The 19660-nt window shown below is 52.3% G+C and overlaps 2 protein-coding genes across 3 annotated transcripts in view; one reads left to right on the top strand and one right to left on the bottom strand.

Annotated features, from left to right (window-relative positions):
• The first annotated feature begins 1535 nt into the window (after window positions 1-1535).
• Window positions 1536-18807, top strand: PHETA1 (PH domain containing endocytic trafficking adaptor 1). Of its 2 annotated transcripts, XR_011076205.1 has the most exons (5): window positions 1536-1767; window positions 3098-3180; window positions 3984-4128; window positions 13696-13794; window positions 14006-18807. XR_011076205.1 is itself a non-coding variant. In XM_068562739.1 (4 exons), exon 4 carries the CDS (start codon window positions 6056-6058, stop codon window positions 6764-6766), a length of 711 nt encoding a protein of 236 aa, XP_068418840.1. In that variant the 5' UTR covers window positions 1536-1767; window positions 3098-3180; window positions 3984-4128; window positions 6030-6055; the 3' UTR covers window positions 6767-7431. The 2 variants fall into 2 exon arrangements, 1 of the variants encoding a protein (XP_068418840.1); XM_068562739.1 differs by lacking the exons at window positions 13696-13794; window positions 14006-18807 and adding an exon at window positions 6030-7431.
• A 39-nt stretch (window positions 18808-18846) lies between these two features.
• The window catches only part of CUX2 (cut like homeobox 2), a 262762-nt gene continuing 261948 nt past the window's right edge, over window positions 18847-19660 (bottom strand). The window contains exon 22 of the mRNA XM_068563131.1: window positions 18847-19639. Within this exon, the coding sequence (XP_068419232.1) occupies window positions 18847-19639 (793 nt within the window). The remainder of the gene's footprint in view (window positions 19640-19660) is intronic.

The following is a 19660-nucleotide window of genomic DNA, read 5'->3' as shown; positions in this document are numbered from 1 at the left end:
TTTCCTCTGTCCTGGCTTCACTATCAGGCAGGCTCTAGAATTCAACCACTTCTCTCCACCTCCAATGCCCCCACTCTGCTCTTAGCCACTATCATCACTCACCTGGCCTACTGCAAGAGCCTCCTCCCTGGTCTCCTGGCCTCTACCCTTGCTCCCTACAGTCCATTCTCCCCACAGCAGCCAGGAACCGCGTTGAACCTAAGACAGAGCATGTCCCTCCTCTGCTCAAAACCCTCCCATGACTCTCCATTCCTCTCAGAGTAAAAGCAAAATCTTTTCCACGATCCACAAGGCTCTAAGCAACCTGGCTTTGCCAATCATCTCTAACCTCATTTCCTACTATTCTTCCACTTGGTCGATCGGCACAAGCCCCACTGGCCTCCTCCCTGTTCTACAAACATGCTCAGATGGTCCCACCTCAGGGCCTTTGCACTTGCTGTTCCCTCTGCCTGGGACATCCTTCTCCCAGATATCAACATGGCTCCCTCCCTCACTTCCTTCAGGTCTCTGCTCCTCAGAGAAGCTTTCTCTGACCACCTTGTCTAAAATTGCACTCACAGTCTTTCTACCCCACTACCATGGATTATAGTCTTCCTAGAGAGAATCACTTCTAGATCTCATCTTATTTGTTTGTTGATTGACTCAAGGACAGCACCTGGCACAGTGTCTGGCACACATAGGCGCTTAGTGAGAGGCTGTAGAATGAATAGATCACCCTGGTCTGTCCTGTTTCTCTCCTGCTCTCAGGCCAGGACTGGACAGTGATTGAGTCCTGGAAGGTGGTGGGGACGAGGTAGCAAAAGCAGGAAGTAAAGACAGCTCTAGGGAGGTGGAACTGTGTTATTTTGGATAGAACAAAATGAACAGCAATTCCTGTTTACTGAGAGCATCTACTCTGTGCCATGCACTTTATATACTATGATTGTCTTTATTTGACAGATGAGGAAACAGAGGGCTAGAGAAGTGGATTGATTTCTTTAAGGCCTCACAGTGATTAAATGTGGCTTACTGGACTTGTACCCAAGCCCGCCCAACTCCAGAACTTTCCCTCTTCACCTGGGGCCAGGGGTAGGGTTGCCAGGCATCCTGTCCATATAGAACAGTCCTGTATTGACTTTGTCATGACGCCTGAAATGTCCTGTATTCATCTTTTTTCAATAAATCACACGTTTTCAGCAGAGTTATTTTTCAAATTTAGCTGGGCGTTAAATTTGCTAAATCTGGCAACCCTAGCCAGGAAGGAGCTCGAACTCCAAGCCTAGAGCTTGCTTCAGCGAGTGGTCTCGCCCAGGACCCCGATGCTTTTTCTGGACGAATTCGCCCCCTATACCTACCCCTGAGAGCGCGTTGAGTCCCCGGGATCTAATCTTCTTTCCCCGAATAGGACACTGGGAATTCCTAAACCGGTTGCTGTCCTTTAAGAGTGGTTTCGGGGGCGGGCCCACAGGGTGTGGCGAATCCGGGGGTGGGTCGGGGCCGGGTTGTCCAATCCGGGAGCGGGGGACGAAAGCGGGGGCGGCTCCGGCTCGGGCTGGTTGGGAAGGGTTAAAGAGGCGAGTTTGTGGGTCGCCGACGGTCCGGCTGCCCCCGCCTCCTTCCGTCTGATCCGCGCTCTCCCGCGGCTGCGTCGGCTCGGCCGCCCGGGAGACAAAGCACCGCCGCTGCCGCCGCCTCAACCGAGCAGGTCCCGGGCCATGGCCGGGCCGCTCCCCGGCTCCGCGTCTCCCGTCCCGCCACTGCTGCCGTCGCCCTAGGCCGCGCCGTGAGGTAAGGCCGGCCTGGCGGGGGGACCTTCGGGCTGACCTGCGAGGGTATGCGGGACCGGGCTCGGGCCGCCATGGGCCTCGGGGTCCCCCAGACGTCTGGAGAGATCTCTGCTGGGGATATGTCCATTTGCGATTCCACGCCAGTGGTACTTTTCCCATCAGGGACCCCAGCTCCAGGAGGCGAACTTGGCCGATGACCCTCCAGCCCCATAAAAGACCTCCGCCGCTGCGGGAAGTCTGAGGACTAAAGCTCCACTTGGCTCCCACATTCTGCCGTTGACCACCTCATCCAGGGCTCTGGCTGTCCTTTAAGGAACACACCACACACAAAAGGATAGAGGGCAGCTAGGAGCAATGGCCTGGGATGGCGGTCCTGGTTTCCTTGTGGCCCCTGTCCAGGGCAGCGCTGGACAGGAACTCTTCAGGGTTCTCAGTACATGTTTTTCTGCCTGTACTTGCAACACCCTCTCCAACATGCCCACTGCTCGGCGACACTTGTGGCAGCTGGATCCAACTCCAGGACCTGTAGTTCTGGCTTCTTTCCTTGAAATGAGTGGCAAAATGCCATGCCTCAGTTTCCCCAGAGTCCTGGTTTCTGGGCAATCTGTGTCCTTGGAGACCTGGAGCTAATTATTTGCCTTTTTGACAGCTTCTTGACTGAGTGTTCACTACCTGCTCAGCATTTTGCAAAATTTCTCTTCAGGATTAATCTTTTCAATTCCGAGAGGGATGGATGTTAATATAGATGAGGCTGTGTTCTCAAGGCCCATCCAGCCTGGACTGAAGGAGGCGAATTGGCTCTGGGACCAGAGAGGGGCTGGGTTGGTCCCCGCCAGCTTCCTGCCTGGCCAGGGACTGTTGTATTAGCAGCAGTGCCCACAGCGGACTCTGAACTTCTTGGAAAAGTGTACGAGCAGGGCGAGATAAGCTGGGGACCAGGCCCTCCCAGAGGCTGGAGACTGTGCCCTTGCTGCTTCCTGCCCTCCCCTCCTTTCTTGCTGGGCTGGAGGAGGCAGGGCCATGGGCAGAGAGGGGTCCTGTGCTGGCTGGTGACCTTGGGGTCAGGGTGGGGTGGCTGCGTGGAGGGGGAGCTGCTGAGTGTGAGGGAAATTGCTCTTCCTTTGGCCTTAATGTGTGGTGAGACTCCAAGATCAGCCCCTTTGGGCTGGTTGCCTAGAGCATGAGATTCTAGGCACAGAATTGTACCTTTGAGCAAGTTACTTAAGCTCTCTGTGTCTCAGTTTCCACATCCATGAATGTGGGATGGGGAAAAGACTCCTCATGGGGCTGTTGAAAAGTTTACGTAGATAACTGTTTGATTCATTCTACAGGTTTTTGAGCACCAACTACATGCCAGGCACTGGAATTCAGACAAAGAACCTCTGCCCTCCTAGAGCAGGCAAACATGACCCAGGTAATTTCAGGCTGAGGTACGGGAGAGTGACTAGGGGGGTCTCTTGTATACAGAGACCTCCTCCTCTTGAGGAGGTGATGGTCAAGCTGAAACTGAAGGATGAGGAGTTGGCCATGTGACGATATGGGGAAGGCATTCCAGGTAGCGGGAACAGCCAGGGCAAAGGCCCTCAGGTGTTTGAGGAACACCAAGGAGGCCAGCGTGGCTGGAGCCGAGTGAGCAAGGGGGAAAGAAATAGGGGAAGGGAACTTGGAAGACATGGGGAAGAATGAATTTTATACTGAGAGAAGTAGGGAGCCATGGGAGGGTTTAGAGTAGGGGAGGGGTGTGATTGGGTTTAGTTTTAATAGGCTCCCTCTGTGGGGAATGGATCCTCTGGGGGGCCAGGGGAGGGGCCTAGGAAGGAGTTATGATCTTACCCTGAACAACATGGACAAGGAACGGGCAACGGTGGAAGAAGGGAGACCAGTGAAGAAGCTACTGTAGCTGTCCAGGCGAGCCACGATGGGGGGCCTAGAATGGAGGTGGCAATGAGCAGAGATTAGGCCACTGATTTGGAAGAGGTGGGGAGGGGATCAAGTGGACTTGATGAGTGATCAGATGTGGAGGTGGGGGGAAACCAAGGGCCTTTTGCCGAGACAGAGAGCACTGAGGGGAGCATTTGGAGAGGCTGAGAAGAACGTCATCAGCTACCCCAGCTAAGCATGTACAATGCCTGGCACCGTGCTTAGTGCTTCCATATAGCCACTGTGTCATTGTCACAACAACCCTGACTTAGGTGCTGTTCTGATCCCATTTTACAGATGTGGAAGCAGAGGCCCAGAGGGGCTTAAAGCTTGCCCGGGGTCACACAGCCTGGACACTACAGAGCTGACATTTGAACCCAGAGAAGAGCCAGCCGAAACCAGAACTGAGCAGAGGGCAGGGAAGTGAGCAGTGGCCTGAGAGGTAGGAGGGAAACGGGGTGAGTAGGGTGGGTGATTCCTGTGAGAAATGGGGCTGGGGTCCACATGGGAGTTGTTGGGGGGGTAGGGAGGAATCCCTCCCATTTTGCAGAGAAACTGAGGCTCAGAGAGGGGAGGCCCATGTCTGAAGTCACACAGCTCAGGGATGTAGAGCAGAGATTAAACACCGTGAGTCTTCAGGGGTTGTGGCCTTGGTCAGGTCAGCTGCTAGGTCAGGAGACGCACTAAATCACGGCTCATGTTGCCTCTTCCAGGAAGCCTTTCTTGACTGTGTAGGCTGGTGAGATGAGGTGGATTGGGTTGGGAGCAATTGCCTCCTCCGCCCTGGGTCAGGTTGCCTGTCTGGGCCCCACTGTGGCTAGCTGCTCCCTGGAGAGCCACCACCCATATCTCATTCCTCCAGGTCCTAAGGCACTGCCCAGGTTGGGGAATGAACATTAACTGAGCACCCACTGCATTCCAGCGACTTTATATACTTTCCTTCTTGAACAATGTGGCCAATGTCCTATGTAGAGTGAGATTTTGAAGCAGGACACAAGGTACATTTGCAGAGTGGCCATGGAAAACCCAAAGGGAGGGTGTAGCCACCTTGGGGACCCATGTGCCACCTGCGTCCTACCTGGCCAGTGTTCCCCTCATCATATACTCCTTGGAGGAAAGTGGTAAAATCACTGGCCAAGTGCATAGAGTTAGATTCCTCTACTTCAAATGGGTGCACAATGCTCTCCCCCCAGCCCCTCCCTGTAAGTGTGGGCCAAGCCCTGGGCCCTTTATCTGGATTATTTCGTAACAATCTTTTCTGCCACTGTGACTGCATCACCCACCTCTCCCCTTCCCCACTCTGCTCCAGCCTCACCAACCTCCTCAAGCACACTAGCAGGTTCCTACCTCAGGGCCTTGCACTTGCTATTCCCTCTGCTTGGCATGTCCCAGGGGCTCCCTCCCTCACCTCCTTCAGGTCTCTGCTCAAGTGTCACCTTCTCAGTACAGCCTTTCTTGACACCGCCCCCCCCACCCCCCCCCCTGCTCCCCCCCACCTTTAAAATCAAACACTCCTTTTGTCCTTAACACTCCTTACCCCCTCCCTTATATTTTCCAGACCACTTAAGACCATCTAGCCTTTATCTGTTAAAGCACAGATAACGTACTTTATCTGTTCGTTAACTGTCTGCTCCCTTCACCTGCCACTAGCACATCAGCACCAAGAGGGCAGCAACCCTCTCCATCTTGTTTACTGCTAGTGCCTAGAACAGTGCCTGGAACACAGTAGGTGCTTAATAAATGTTTGATGAATGGAGTCCCTACAGTCCTCTGAAATAGGTTCTGTTCATCCCTGTTTCATGGACCCGCAAATCAAAGCTAAGTTATGAAATCAGCAGAACTGGAACCTGACCACAAAAGGTCAGCTGGTCTGGAACCTGGGGATGATGGAAACAGCAGCGGCTGAAATGAGGCCTGGGTTTGAATTTCAGCTCAGCCCAACTTGCTTTTTGGCCTTGGGCCAGTGACTAACCTCTCTGAACTTTGTTTCCCCATCTGTCAAACGGGGGTAACGCTAGTCCCTGCCACCTAAGGTTTGTTTTGCGATTAAATGAGTTAATATATATAAAATGCTTGGCATGCCCTAGGAATCCTCAACATTATTTGGGGGAGGTAGGACAGCAGGAGAGTTACCAGCCTGGCTTCTGGGGCCAGTCAGACCCGGGTTCGAGTCCTGGCTGTGCTTCTGAAGAGTTGTGTGAATCTGGGCAGGCTGCTTCTGGTCCTTGAGCCTCAGTTTCCTCATCTGTGAAACGGGGGTGATGAGTGCTGTGGCAGCCGAGGGTGGTGTGAGATCACCCGAGGCGGTGGCTGCGTGAATAACCGCCGCACCGGTGGGGACAGGTCCCGAGCCCCCAGGCCCCGCCGCCATGAAGTTGAATGAGCGCAGCCTGGCCTTCTACGCCACCTGCGACGCCCCGGCCGACAACGCGGGCTTCCTGTACAAGAAGGGCGGCCGGCACGCGGCCTACCACCGCCGCTGGTTTGTGCTGCGCGGCAACATGCTCTTCTACTTCGAGGACGCGGCCAGCCGTGAGCCCGTGGGCGTCATCATCCTGGAGGGCTGCACCGTGGAGCTGGTGGAGGCGGCCGAGGAGTTCGCTTTCGCCGTGCGCTTCGCTGGGGCCCGGGCCCGCACCTACGTGCTGGCGGCCGAGAGCCAGGCCGCCATGGAGGGCTGGGTGAAGGCGCTGTCGCGGGCCAGCTTCGACTACCTGCGGCTGGTGGTGCGCGAGCTGGAGCAGCAGCTGGCGGCCGTGCGCGCAGGCGGCGGCCCAGTCCCGCCCCGCCAACCCCGCGCGCTCCCGCCCAAAGAGAACGGCTGTGCCGTGTGGAGCGCCGTGTGGAGCGCGGAGACGCCCGCCGCCCCCGGCCCCGGCCCCGGCCCCGGCCCCGCCCCCGCCGGCGCCGCCCCCAGCCCCCGGCCCGGCCTCGAGCCCCCGCCACTGCCGCCCCGCCGGCGGGCCTCGGCGCCCAATGGCCCTGTCGACTCGGCCTCCTTCGCCCAGCTGCACGAGTGGTACGGGCAGGAGGTCAGGGCGCTGAGGAGCCAGTGGCTCCGCAGCCAGGCCCAGCCCTGAGGATAGGGCTGAGGGCCGGAACCAAGGGGAAGCGGTCAAGGGCAGCCCTGAGGTCAGCACTGGCCCTGGTTCTGGTGCCACTCCAGCCCCAGGCCCTGCTGTGACAGGCCCAGCCGTGAGACACGGGGACCTGGCCCTGAGGGCAGTCGCAGTCGGACTGAGCCCGGAGGTCCCTGCCTGGTCTGCTCTCGGGGACTCAGGCTCTGAGAAGATGCTGGGTTCTGAGGGGGTGCTTTGGGACCTCTGTCATTCAGAGAAAGCCCAGCCGTGAGGAGGCCATCGTGCCTGATCCTCAGGAGAATCCAGGCCCTGGGTGGTCCTCAAGCAGCCGGAGGGCGGGTTTTGTGGGAACTCTAGCCCCCAACCCAGCCCTGCAGGTGCCTCGGTCGCCTGTCCCGAATCACCTAGCAGAGGCTTGTTGCTGGCAACAGGCCTCCACTGGGGCAGCTGGGACCTGTGAGGATCTGTGGCCTGGAAGGCACATGCCCAGTCAGCGCTGGTCCAGAGGCTCCAGACCGGGCCTCGCGCGGACAGGAGGCCGGGCTGTGCTACACCGCACCTGGGCCTGACCCTCTGGCTCCAGGGCCCGCCGGAGGAGCTGCCTGGCTGCTGGCCGCCGGCTGCCTCTGTAAGCGTGGGCTTTCCTGTGTGCCCAGCACCGTGAGATGGCCTGGTCCCCGGGGGTCCCGGCCCAGAGTGAGGCCGAGGCAGGACTTTCCCCCGGGGCCTCAGCCAGGCCTTGGGGTGGTGCTCCTGGGACAGTAGCGGCCCTCTGGCCTTGGGCCATGTCTGTGTTCCTGTGGCAGCTCTCACGCTCTCCCAACACTCCTTAACCACATCCTCTGTCTCTTCCCGAAGCCAGCTCTCCCACCCCCAGCCTGGGGCAGGGCCTCTCGGGAGCTCGCCTGACCTTGTCCAGGCCTGGGCTGGGCAGCTGTGGCCTGAGCTGACTTTCCAGCAGGTTCCCCTAGGGAGGAGGGGCCATGAGCTGACTCACAGCCCAGAAAGGGCCCAGGTGCCAATCTGATAGGGGCAAAGAAGCAGCTGCAAAGCTGTATTTGGCTTCCAGAACCCTCTCCCTCCATCGCAGCCCCTCTCTGAGCTCACAGACTCAGCCCCCTTCTCACCCACAATATTCCAAGAGGGAGACCAGGTCTCGCTTTGCTTCAAGACCAACTTCTGTTTTTCACTCACTACAGTGGCCATTCTTCATCCAGGGAGAATCTTGGGGGGCTGGGGCACCCCTGGCCCTCAAGCTGGGTCATGTTTACAGTCCTCAGTGCCCCCAAATTGGGACCCTCTGAGGACACCCCTGCCCTAATCTTTACTTCTCCGGAGGCTCCCTCTTGGTGACAGACAGACTCGGCCCTTAGCCCCTTCCTGCTGCCTTTGGAGACCTTGGGGCTTGGGGAAGAATGGGGGGCTGTCTGTGTGTCTGCAATCATCAGCTCACTGCTGGCTCAGTTGACTGGAGCTTCAGTTTTAATTTAAATACTTCGGGTGTTTTTTTTCCTAGCAACAAAGCTTGGTGTTTCACTGCTTTTGTTTCTTGTTGGCTGGTGGGAAGGGATAGGGTGTCCTGGTTCTGGGTTTGGCCAGTGAGGGAGGGGGGGATAGTTGGCACTGCCCCCAGGGAGAGGGCAAGGAGCTTTGGCTGGAGACAAAGGAACCTCAAGAATCTCACCTGGTTCTTTGCCTTCTCCCTGGCAAGCCCTACTCTCCTGCAGGTGCTCTGGGGGTCTTGGTACGCTTTCCATGCCCCTCTTCCTCAAGTCCTCAGTGGTGGGGATGGGGATGGCAGCTCTTGTCCACAGGCTTTGGGTCTCAGGGGGTGTTAGGAACTACCCAATGCCCATGTCCTGGCCAGACCTAGATGGTGTGGTGAGGTGTTGGCCCCAGTCCTGGTGTACGTTTACAAGCACTAAAGGTACAATCTCCCCCCACCCACCCCCAAAGCACAACCTGCGGTCAGGCTGCCTCCGGAGTTGGGCGGGGGAGAGATATCAGGCAGCCTGGGAGAGGGATATAAAGGCTAAAATAAAATAAACAAAGGTTTGTCAAGTAATGGCTGGTTATATCATTCTTTTCCCCCCATCAAAGTCCTGGATTGATTTGCCTGGCAGATCTAGGAGCAGGCCCTACAAGATAAGTGACTAGAGTGTGCTGAGTGCTCCCTGGCTGATGCTCTGTCAGGCACATTCTTACAACCTCTTATGGCAGATACTGACCCCCTTTTACAGATGAGGAAACAGGCTCAGAGAGGTTAAGAAATCTGCCAAGTTCATACAGCTGAAAAGTGTCAAGAGCAGGGACGTAAACCTCTGGAATCCTGTGGAAAAAGGCAGAGTCTTTGAGAGGAATATGAGGAAATGGAGTCCCAAAGTTCCTTTTCAGAGGGGAGAGAAGGCAGGGGTAAAGGTGAGGATAAAAAGTCAACTGTGGGCTGAAGCCCTGACAATTGGGAAGGATGCCAAAGGGAAAAGCCAAAATTTGGGTCTTCTCACTGATCAGTTCCTGGTGGCTGCCTCCGGGCCTGGAGTGAGGAGGATTCCAGCACCAATGCTAATTCAGAGGGAAATATCCTGTGATTGATTAGTGATGTCTGCTGTGAGCAAAGGGCGGATGGTGGCAGTATTTATGCTGTATATCTGTTATCTCAGACTCAAGTGTGTTTGCTGGGCTAATGGAGGATTTACAGATGGGAAGGGGCTGGCCCAAGGTCATCTAGTATGATAGACTAGGCCCTAGGTCCTCTTGATGTGGATCCAGAGCTTGGTCACATGTCTCTTGCCAGCCTGGAAAAATCATACACATTCAGGAAAATGTGGCTTAGGATGAGCAACCTACAGTCCTCGGTCTGCAGAACAAGTTCAAAGAGCGAGAAAAATACTAAGGTCAGGGAATCATGCTACTCGTAAGCAACCAGTACATGCTGAGTAATTCCTTCCACCTCTCCTGGGACCACAGCTGACAGACGGGGTTGGGGAAGTGCCTCCCCACATAGGCTGAGTCTGGGTGCTGCCCGTGGCATTTGTGACTGTGGCCACTGCAAGGCCTGAGGCACAGAATGGGGGAAATAGCCGGAGAGGCAGCCCCAAGAGGGAGGGTCACAGGTGAGCCCTCACCTGCCCGGCTTCTTAGGAATGAAACGGGGATGGGTGACAAGTCAGTCAGTACCTCAGTGTTGTGCACCCACCTGCTAACAGTGTTTCCTCTTGACCCCGGGGAGGTGTTCGGGGCATGAGCCTAAGGAAGACCACAACATCCCAGGAGTGTGACAAAGTTGAGGAAGTTGTCTTCACTTGAACAGTGTTTGGAGGATACTGTATGTGTTCAGAAGGAGTATTCTGAGAAGCCGCTGGGGGTAGGGGATGAGAACCACAAGGAGGGCAATTAGGCCAGAAGTTATGGGCTCACTGCCCAACATCCTTCCACGCTAAATGATTAGTCAAATTCTATCAGTTGTGCTACTCCCATTTGATATTTAGGGACTGGCTAAACTTGACCTGCTAAAGAATGGCTGTGTGTTGGGGGTGGGTGAAATGAGTGAAGGGGGTCAACTGTATGATGATGGATGACAACTAGATTTGTGGTGGTGATCACTTTTAGTGTATATAGATGTCGAATTATTAATGCTGTGCACCTGAAACTTATATTTAAAAAATAGATATATACAGGGAATTCCCCAGTGGTCCAGGGTTTGGGACTCTGTCCGTTCAGTGCCGAGGGCCCGGGTTCGATCCCTGGTTGGGGAACTAGGATCCCGCAAGCTGCAGCCAAAAAAAAAAATATATATATATATATATAAAAGAGTGGAAGGGTGTTCTTGCTTCTAAAAAGAGACACAATGAAGAGCTCTGGAAGTAAGTTATGTCTGAAGCCTGAAGCCATGGTAGCCATCTTGTGATCATGAAGTAGGCCACGTTAAGGAAAATATCCCCTGCTGAGTTTAGCACACACTTGAAAATATCCTTGACCTGCTGAATCAATGGACCTGAGAACCTGCCCTTCTTCTGGAAGTCTTGTTGTTTGAGGTAATAAATGTGTAAAGCTTTGAGGGGGACTTTGTTATTTGCAGTCAGAGGCTTCCTAACGGATAAGCTTGAGTGACTGCAGCTGTTCCCTTTAAGGAGCATGGCTCTGGGTAGCCAGCCACAGACAGGGCTGTTGTCAGCTCACTGGGGTGAAGGTTAGGGCTAGAGTGGGATTCTGTAGCACAGTAGAAGGGCCACTGTTTTCCTCATCCTCTCCATGGATGCCTTCCTCTCTCCTCTTCTGAGTGGACAAATATTGAAAGAATAGCACTCTCTGCCTCCCCCACTTGTGGCTCAGTATCTTGTATGTTCCTCAACAGGGCCGTTTTGTCTCTACTCTGGCTAGATCTGGAGCCAACTGTCCACTCCCCCCTCACCCAATCCCTCCCCAGATCACCTTACCTCACCTTACACAAACTTTGTTATGGAAAAGGCCCTGTTACTTGTCCCAACTTCTAAAATCGCAGCATTCAAAATAACTCTTCCACGGCAGTAAAACGATAAACTGCTTAAGCCCAGCTGCAGGTTTCGCATTTTCTGCTGAGGACTGGGCCCATGAACTGTTTTTCACTTAGGGTTTCAAAACAGTTGCCCGCTCCTGACAGAGGGCTCAGAGCTGCCTCGGCTTGGTCTACCCGTGCTTGGGGCCGTGGCTCTGTCTGCTCTTGCCAGGTGCAGCTCTGAAAGCACTTGGGCACCGGGGCTGCTGCCACTGCCCTCTCTTCATTGTTCAGGGGCACTATGGTCATTGTTTCTCTAGTTATGGGGCCAAGAAATCCTGGGGTGGCGCAAGTAGGCCCCCTAGACTGCAGCTCCTTGAGAGCAGGGACAGGTCTGCCTCCCATGTGCCCCCAAGGCCTGGCACAGTGCCCGGCACAGGTATGTCAAAAATTGCCTCCTGTGCCCATTCAGCTCACGTGATTCTACCCTCCCTGACCACAGCTGCTTGGGCAGGAGTTGGTCCCGAGACACAAGCTGAGCCAATCAGGGTCCAGGGAATTTTGAATCGGCGGGGAGTGATTGTTGGGGGGGTGTATGGATGGACAGACTAAGTTGGGCATGAGGCGGCCTTAGAGAGAGAACAAACGGCTCAAGATAGACTGCAGTGTTCCGAAGCCTGGTTGAATTTCCTGCCTTTGGGTTTCACAAGGTTTACTCTGGATCTTCCCAATAAACCGTTTGCACATCTTTAAGTGGATCACAATTTCTTTCAACCCAACAGTTACCGACTACACCAAGACACCCAGTGAATGTTTGTTCTGTACTCCTATGCTCTTCTGTTTCACCGGCATCCTTCGTAGGGCCTGGCACACACAGTGAGGCCAAACAAAGCAAAATGAATTAGAACTGCCTCCCATTTACTGAGACCTATGATGTCTGAGTCAACTGGCGGGGGGGTAGTTTTTAAAATGCAGATTCCTGGGCTCTGGCTCCAGGAATTTTGGTCAGGAGGTTGGAGCAGGACCCAGGAATCTGCATTTTGAGTAGGAAACAAGGGATTTTAGAACCATAGCTTAAGAAATGCTCATTTAATCTTCAAAGAAACTTATAAGGCAGTGTGGTAGCCAGCCTCCCTGATGATCCTTGCCTTCTGGGGTACACACTCTTGTGAAGTTCCTTCCCACACTGAATAACGGCAAACCTGTGTAGCCAAGAGGTTACTGTGGAAGCGACAGTGGGGCTTCCAAATCTTGGTTATAGAAGACACCACAGCCTCTGCCTTGCTCACTCTCAGCTACCATGTTGTAAGGACGCTCAAGCAGCCCCGTGGAGAGGGTCACTTGCAGAGGAACCTGAAATGCCCAGCCAACAGCCAGCACCTGCTCACCCACCATCTGAATGTGCCTTCTTGGAAGGGGATTCTCCAGCCCCAGAACAGCCTTCAGATGACTGTAGCCATGGCTGACAGCTTAACTGTAATCTCATGAGAGACCAAGAAGCCAGAGCCACCCAGTCAAGCCACTCCCAAATTCCTGACCCACAGAGATTGTGAGATAAACGTTTATTGTTTTAAGCCACTAAGTTTTGGGTTGTTATGCAGTAATAGACAACAAATACAGGTAGATACTATTATGATCATGTCCATTTTACAGATAAGGGAACTGAATCTCATTAAAGGGTCCTCAGGTTACCTAATAGTAGAGAGTCAAACCCAGGCCAGGATGAGTTCAAAGCCATTGTTTTTAATAACTATACCCTAGGGGGCTGGAGAAGGTCACAGACCATTAAAGAGATCAACTGTTTTATCCCTCTCATTGTTGGCCAAGGTAGGGTGGTCCCTGCCCCATCTCTACTGCTCTGGGGTTTGGAGAGGTGGCTCCAGCCTCCTGGGTACCTGCAAAGCAATACACACCCTGTGCTTTAGCTATGGAGCTCTGGCCTTTAGAGTGATTTCTAGGATAGTCATGCCAGCAGTCATGGGCCAGTCAGCCAGGTGAGGTCTGGCTTTTTCATTCACCAGGAGATGATGGGAGGTGGGGCTGCTGGCCTGATTCGAGCAGCTTAATTAGGAAGAAAAGGAGGGCAGGGGTGGGAAGCAAGGACCGCAGAAGCCTGAGGTCAGGGCCTGCACTGGGAGTGGGCCCGGCCACTCTCCTTTGGTCTGCCATATCCTCAGGCAGATGGAACCTCCTAACCTCCTGGAAGTGCAAGTCTGACCACAGCAACCCCCTGCCTCATACCACCCATGGCTCCCCAGTGCCCTCAGGAGAAAGGCCTATTTCCCACCATGCCCCAGGGGGCTTCAGGATCTAGCCCTTGTCCCTCTTCCTCCCTCCACCTCAAATTCTAGCCTCCTTTGGATTTGTTTCCCCATGTCCTTGTCCCTGTCCCATGTCTTGCCATCTATTCCTTCTGTTCTCCTCTTATGCTTCTCTAAATCCTATTGTCTTTCAGGTGTCAGCTGAGATGCCCCCTCCTCCAGGAAGCCTTCCGGGATCCCCCTATTCACGCTCTCGGGGTGTTTCCACCATTGAAGCACTGAGCACACAGCAGGTACTTAATCTATACTTATTACCTGGATGAACAGTCGCCAGATTGCCCCCAGCTCAGCTCTCTCCTCCCTTCTGTTCCCTGATCTAAACCTGCCTCTGCCTGTAAGGCCTTCCCTGCCTTCTCATTCCTCTCTGGTCTCTCCTCTTGCTCTTCCATGGTCCCTAGTTCAGAATTCCACATTTCTGTGTTTTTGCTGCATTTTCCACTCCAGACGGACAGCGACTGCAGACACATCATCAACACCAAAGCTAATGGTCCAGAGGGAGCGTTGGTTCCCAGAGCGCAGGGGGCACCTACTTCTACAGGCTCTTAGGTGGCTTGTGTGTGTCAGATGAGGCTTCCTCCTCCACTCCTGCCCCCACCTACAACCCGCGGCCACATCCTGAGGATTTCTGACTTCTGACCTCCGGAGCTGCAAACCAGGTGTCCAAAGGGCCTGTCTTTGGCTTTACTTTGGAGCAATTAGTTATCCTAACCAAGGAGGAGGTCACTCATCATTTCATTCCCGCCGCAAGGACGTGTGGAAAAACTGGGGTGATTAGAAGGTTTCCAGACAAAGAGGAAAGGTCTGTCTTGGGATGCCACGTGCCCTTAGCTCACGGGTGAATAATGTTTAATGCCACTTAGGGAACTCTCTTGACATTATTGGTCAAGAAAAAAAAAACCTCCTGCAGCTTGATACACAGAGAGACTCACCATCACGGGTTGAAGGAACCCAACCCCCACTCATGAAAACAGTAATACTGAACCCTTATGTGCCACACACTGTCTTATGTGTTTTACATGCATCATCATTCCTGATAATGACCCTTTGAGTTGGCTGCTGTGATACCCCCATTTTACAGATGGGGAGACCGAGGCCCTAGTTATACAGCTGGGAAAGGGGGGGCGCTGCTGTGTTGGTCACCAGAAAGCCCCTCTTGGCATTTTTCCATCAGGAGTCTAGAGGCACCCACCACTCACACACTCCACTGAGGTGGGCACAGCTTGTAAACTGGCTGGTCTTAGGGCCACGACCTGTGGATTGGGGCAGGGCACAATCTCAGCTCCTCAGATCTAGACCCCAGAGTCTAACCAGCTTCCACCTGCTGCAATGAGTGGAAAGTGTATTCCAATCCTTCCATCTTCCTTTGTTGGAGCCCACAGCACAATCACCAACCAAGATGTCCACAGGACCTGGGCAGGTGGTGCAGGTGCAGACAGAGGCAAATCATGGGCACGTGTCCTAACGGGGAGGGCCACTCCTCAGCTAGCTGCTGTCATGTTGGAATTTGGGCCCTGTGTGGCCAGATCTTACTGTTTTCCAGTGAAGCCAGTAATCGTGATTTTTAATGAAATTAGAACATTCTTTAACACCATACACAAAAATAAACTCAAAATGGATTAAAGACCTAAATGTAAGACTGGATACTATAAAACTCTTAGAGAGAACACTCTTTGACATAATCGCAGCAATATCTTTTTCGATTCATCTCCTAGAGTAATGGAAATTAAAAAAAAAATAAACAAATGGGACCGAATTAAACTCAAATGCTTTTGCACAGCAAAGGAAGCTATAAACAAGACGAAAAGACAACCCTCAGAACAGGAGAAAATATTTGCAAACGAAGCAACTGACAAAGGATTAATCTCCAAAATATACAAACAATCATGCAGCTCAATATCAAAAAAACAAACAACCCGATCAAAAAATGGGCAGAAGACCTAAATAGACATTCCTCCAAAGAAGACATACAGATGGCCAAGAGGCACATGAAAAGATGCTCAACATCGCTAATTATTAGAGAAATGTAAATCAAAACTACAATGAGATATCACCTCACGCCAGTCAGAATGGCCATCATCCAAAAGTCTACAAACAATAAATGCTGGAGAAGGTGTGGAGAAAAGGGAACTCTCCTACACCGCTGGTGGTAATGTAAATTCGTACAGCCACCATGGAGAACAGTATGGAGGTTCCTTAAGAAACTAAAAATAGAGCTACCACATGATCTAGCCCACACCTGGACATCCAGTGAAAAACATGGTTCGAAAGGATACATGTACTCCAGTGTTCACTGCAGCACTGCTTACAATAGCCAAGACATGGAAGCAACCTAAATGTCCATTGACAGATGAATGGATAAAGAAGATGTGGTACATATATACAATGGAATATTACTCAGCCATAAAAAAGAATGAAATGATGCCATTTGCAGCAACATGGATGGACCTGGAGATGATCATACTAAGTGAAGTCAGACAGAGAAAGACATATCATATAACATCGCTTATATGCAGAATCTAAAAAAATGATACAAGTGAACTCATTTACAAAACAGAAACAGACTCATAGACATAGAGAACGAACTTACGAACTTACGGTTACCAGAGGGGGAAGGATGGGGGGGAGGGGTAGATTGGGAGTTTGGGATTGACATGTACACACTGCATATTTAAAATAGATAACCAACAAGGACCTACTGTATAGCACAGGGAACTCTGCTCTGTAATAACCTACATGGGAAAAGAATTTGAAAAAGAATAGATACATGTACATGTATAACTGAATCACTTTGCTGTACACCTGAAACTAACACAACATTGTTAATCAACTGTACTCCAATATTAAATAAAAATAAAAAATATATATTAATACAAAAAAAATCGCGATTTTTATGTGACAAGCCCCCATATTTTCATGGTGGCAAATGAATTTAAAAACCAGTTTTTAAAAATACCGTTTTGTAAAACACCTGAGGGCCAGATCTGACCCCCAATTTGTACCCACAGCTCCAGAACAAAGCAAGCAGGACACCCAGATGTTATTATACAATTCTGTATTGAGCGACGCATTTATTACAGAACGTGTTCCTTTTTTTTTTTTTTTTTTTTAATTTAAACAAAGTTCATCAATCTCTCATAGAAACAGTCTTGTGGGTTTTTGTTCTGTGTTTACCGTTATAGGACGTGAACCTGACAAAGTTGTTCACAGGTCTGCTAGCTTTAAGTACAACAGGATTTCCGTGTTCAAAAGACTATACTAAGTGCTTAATCAAATCCCGTCACACAAAAGCCAGATACAGTCCTCTAAGGATTGCAGTCTGCATATAAGCCTGGATTTCAATGCTGCGTAGGTTTCAACAGTAAAACGTGGTGTGTCCCCCACGGTTGCCTTAATTGGGACAGGTTGGCTAAAATGAGATGTTTCGTTTGTTCCAGATTTGATTACTCTGAAAATTGGTCACTGTTTCCTATTGTCAAAATATAAAAATACCTTCATCTGGATAAAAATGTATACAGTGGAAAACTCTTCAATGCATAGCCTGGGTGTATGGAAAAGGAGGTTTTCCTGCAAGGTGTGCATTGTTCTTCATTGATTGGTGTGGAGACTGCAGCCTGGGCTGGGTGCATGAGAGTTGAGATTTCTGGAACACCCCTCAAATGACCCCTTCTGGTCACTGGATTTTGCTGGCCTGGGTTTCAAAATGTTCGCTGCATTCTTGAAACCCCTGTCAGCCATCTTTCCCCCTGGTACTGGGTTGGCACCGATTATGACCACCTTTTCATTGTCATTCTGGATTCAGCTGGGAAGTCACCCAACTCAACCTTCCCACAGAGTTTGAAAAAGTAAAAGAAATAATAACAGGAGAGATTCAACAACCAATATGGTGGCTGTTCCATCCAAATTGGGAACTCTTCCCCTAAAAACCAGGATGATGAAGACACTGGAGGGTGGGCTTCTTTGAGTTGAGGGGTTGAGTCTTTGTTCTCAAAAAAGGTCATGTGTTAGAAGGCAGGAAGTTGGACTTGAGACAGGGATATGGTGGTCATGCTGAGGTGAAGTCAACCTTTTAGCTTCGTTCTGCATAAACCTGGAGGTGCAGACGCTTTCCGGAAAGCATCAAGGTCAACTTGAGAAAGATGATGATGAGAAGGCGAGCTGGGGTCTCTAGTTGGATGAATCTACTTTTTGGTGCTGGGTGCTGAGCTGGGTGTTTGTAGGATGACCAACGCTGTTATTTTCTTAAAACCCAAAGAAGGGAAGATGGCGGCCACAGTCTTGCTCTGGAAAGCCAGTAGGGAAACTTCCTGCACTGTGGCCACGATTCAGGTTGGGGAATGGGGTCACTCTGGTTCGAGTGCCACCCTCTAATCACCTACCCCCATACCTGGCTTTCCAAAGGATTCGGAACCATCTTGTCTACAGACGGACGAGATGGATTGTCTACCCCCTGCGGTCCACAGGTTTCTGACAAGAGGGAGTGTAAGCAGTTTGTTTTGTACCATGTTACATCTCAGATAGGATGGTCGGCCACAGCCCACATCTCTACAACATTTACAATGGCATGGGACATTCTGTGTTATCAAGGTTGCAAAACAGACCACCAGAATGAAACACATCCTCAACGGCATCAAGGTTTTCATTTAGAGTCTTCTGGACTTTCTCTTTTCAACATGGTTTCTGGAAGGGCAGTAGCAATGGACTGTGTCTCACAGACAGACATGGGAAAAAACCGTGGTTCAAGGGTTATCTAAATTTTGGTCAGTCTTATAGCGTTTTGTGATGGCTTTGAACAACTGTCTCCTTTTAATCTCATCTAGTGGCAAAAATGACACAACTTCAGTGTATACTTCGCAACAGTTGTGACGGTATCCTGATTTCATAACTCTCTGTAATATCAAAACAGCATCAGCTGGGAATAAATTCCAAAGGATCCTTTATTAAAATATCTAAAAGAGGTCTATAAATATTTACTTTTCTAAAAGAGTTTGGAGTTTCCGGGGGAAAATGTGGCGCCACTTTGCTTCTGCCTCCTGTAGAGGGGCCAGAGTGGAGAAGGGGGTGCTCCCCGGGGCAGGGGCTGCTGAAAAGGGGAAGCAGAGGCACCTGCCTCACCTGCTCACTCACGACTTCACAGAACCGGGATCACAACGAAAAATGTCAAGCGGCGCGACGCTGCGGTCCACGTTGTGATGGCTGAGCTCCTCCCTTCCTTACCCCGCCCTGTCCGGGAGAGTGCGTGAGGGAGGGGGAAGGTGGCCCCCGCCGCGAGCCCCTTGCCTCCACCTTTAGAACTCCCACTCCAGGGCCTCCTCGCGATTGGCAGCCCTCTCCAGCCGGTAGATGATGCTGTTCAGGTTGGCCATCTTCTCGTGCCGCCGCTGCAAGTTGGGGTTCACCTTGGTGCTGGGGTGCAAGGCCCCGGTTGCGTCGGCAGTGGGGCTGGCACTCGGCACTTTGGCAGGGAGCGTGCCGGGTGGGGATGGGGAGATGGGGGCTGAAGAGGAAGGAACAGGTGACACAGACATCATGAGGCCCGGCGAGGAGGCAGCTGAGGGTGAGTTCAGCGACACCTCTAGGCTGCAGCGTGAGGACTCTGAGGCCGACTTAAAGCTGAGAGGGTCCGGGTGTAGCCACTCCCCGCCCTCGCTCTCCTGGAGGGGCTGTAGCGAGGGGCAGGCTGGGGTGGTCCCGCCTGGAAGAAGGAGCCCTGGGGCTGCTTTTGGGAGTCCGTCGTTACCCAGAGGGTCAGGATGCACCTCTCTGGGGGAACCTTGGCCTTTGTCCAGCTCCTTTGAGTCCTGGCTGCCTGCCTCTTCCTCAGCATCCTCAGTCTGTTCCTGTTTAATCCTCACTTGCGTCTTGTCCTGGGTGGTCAGGGGTGTGATGCCCTCCTCGGGACCCTCCTGAAGCTTTAGTTCCTTCACGGTAGGCTTTTGGTCTTCAGCCTCAGAGTTGGGGCTCTGCGGCGTGGGGTCTGGGTGGGAGTGGCCTGGCGGTAGGATGCCAGGACCCCCACTGGGGTCGAGATCTGGTTCCTCTTGGGTCCCCTCCACCAACATCTCCCGGCGCATCCGGGACCTGGGGCAGAGACGGCGGTGA

The sequence above is a fragment of the Eschrichtius robustus genome, chromosome 14, assembly GCF_028021215.1.
Source record: "Eschrichtius robustus isolate mEscRob2 chromosome 14, mEscRob2.pri, whole genome shotgun sequence".
Classification (NCBI taxonomy): domain Eukaryota; kingdom Metazoa; phylum Chordata; class Mammalia; order Artiodactyla; family Eschrichtiidae; genus Eschrichtius; species Eschrichtius robustus.
The sequence above is the reverse complement of the archived record's forward strand: the minus strand, read 5'-3'. Positions and strand labels throughout refer to the sequence as shown.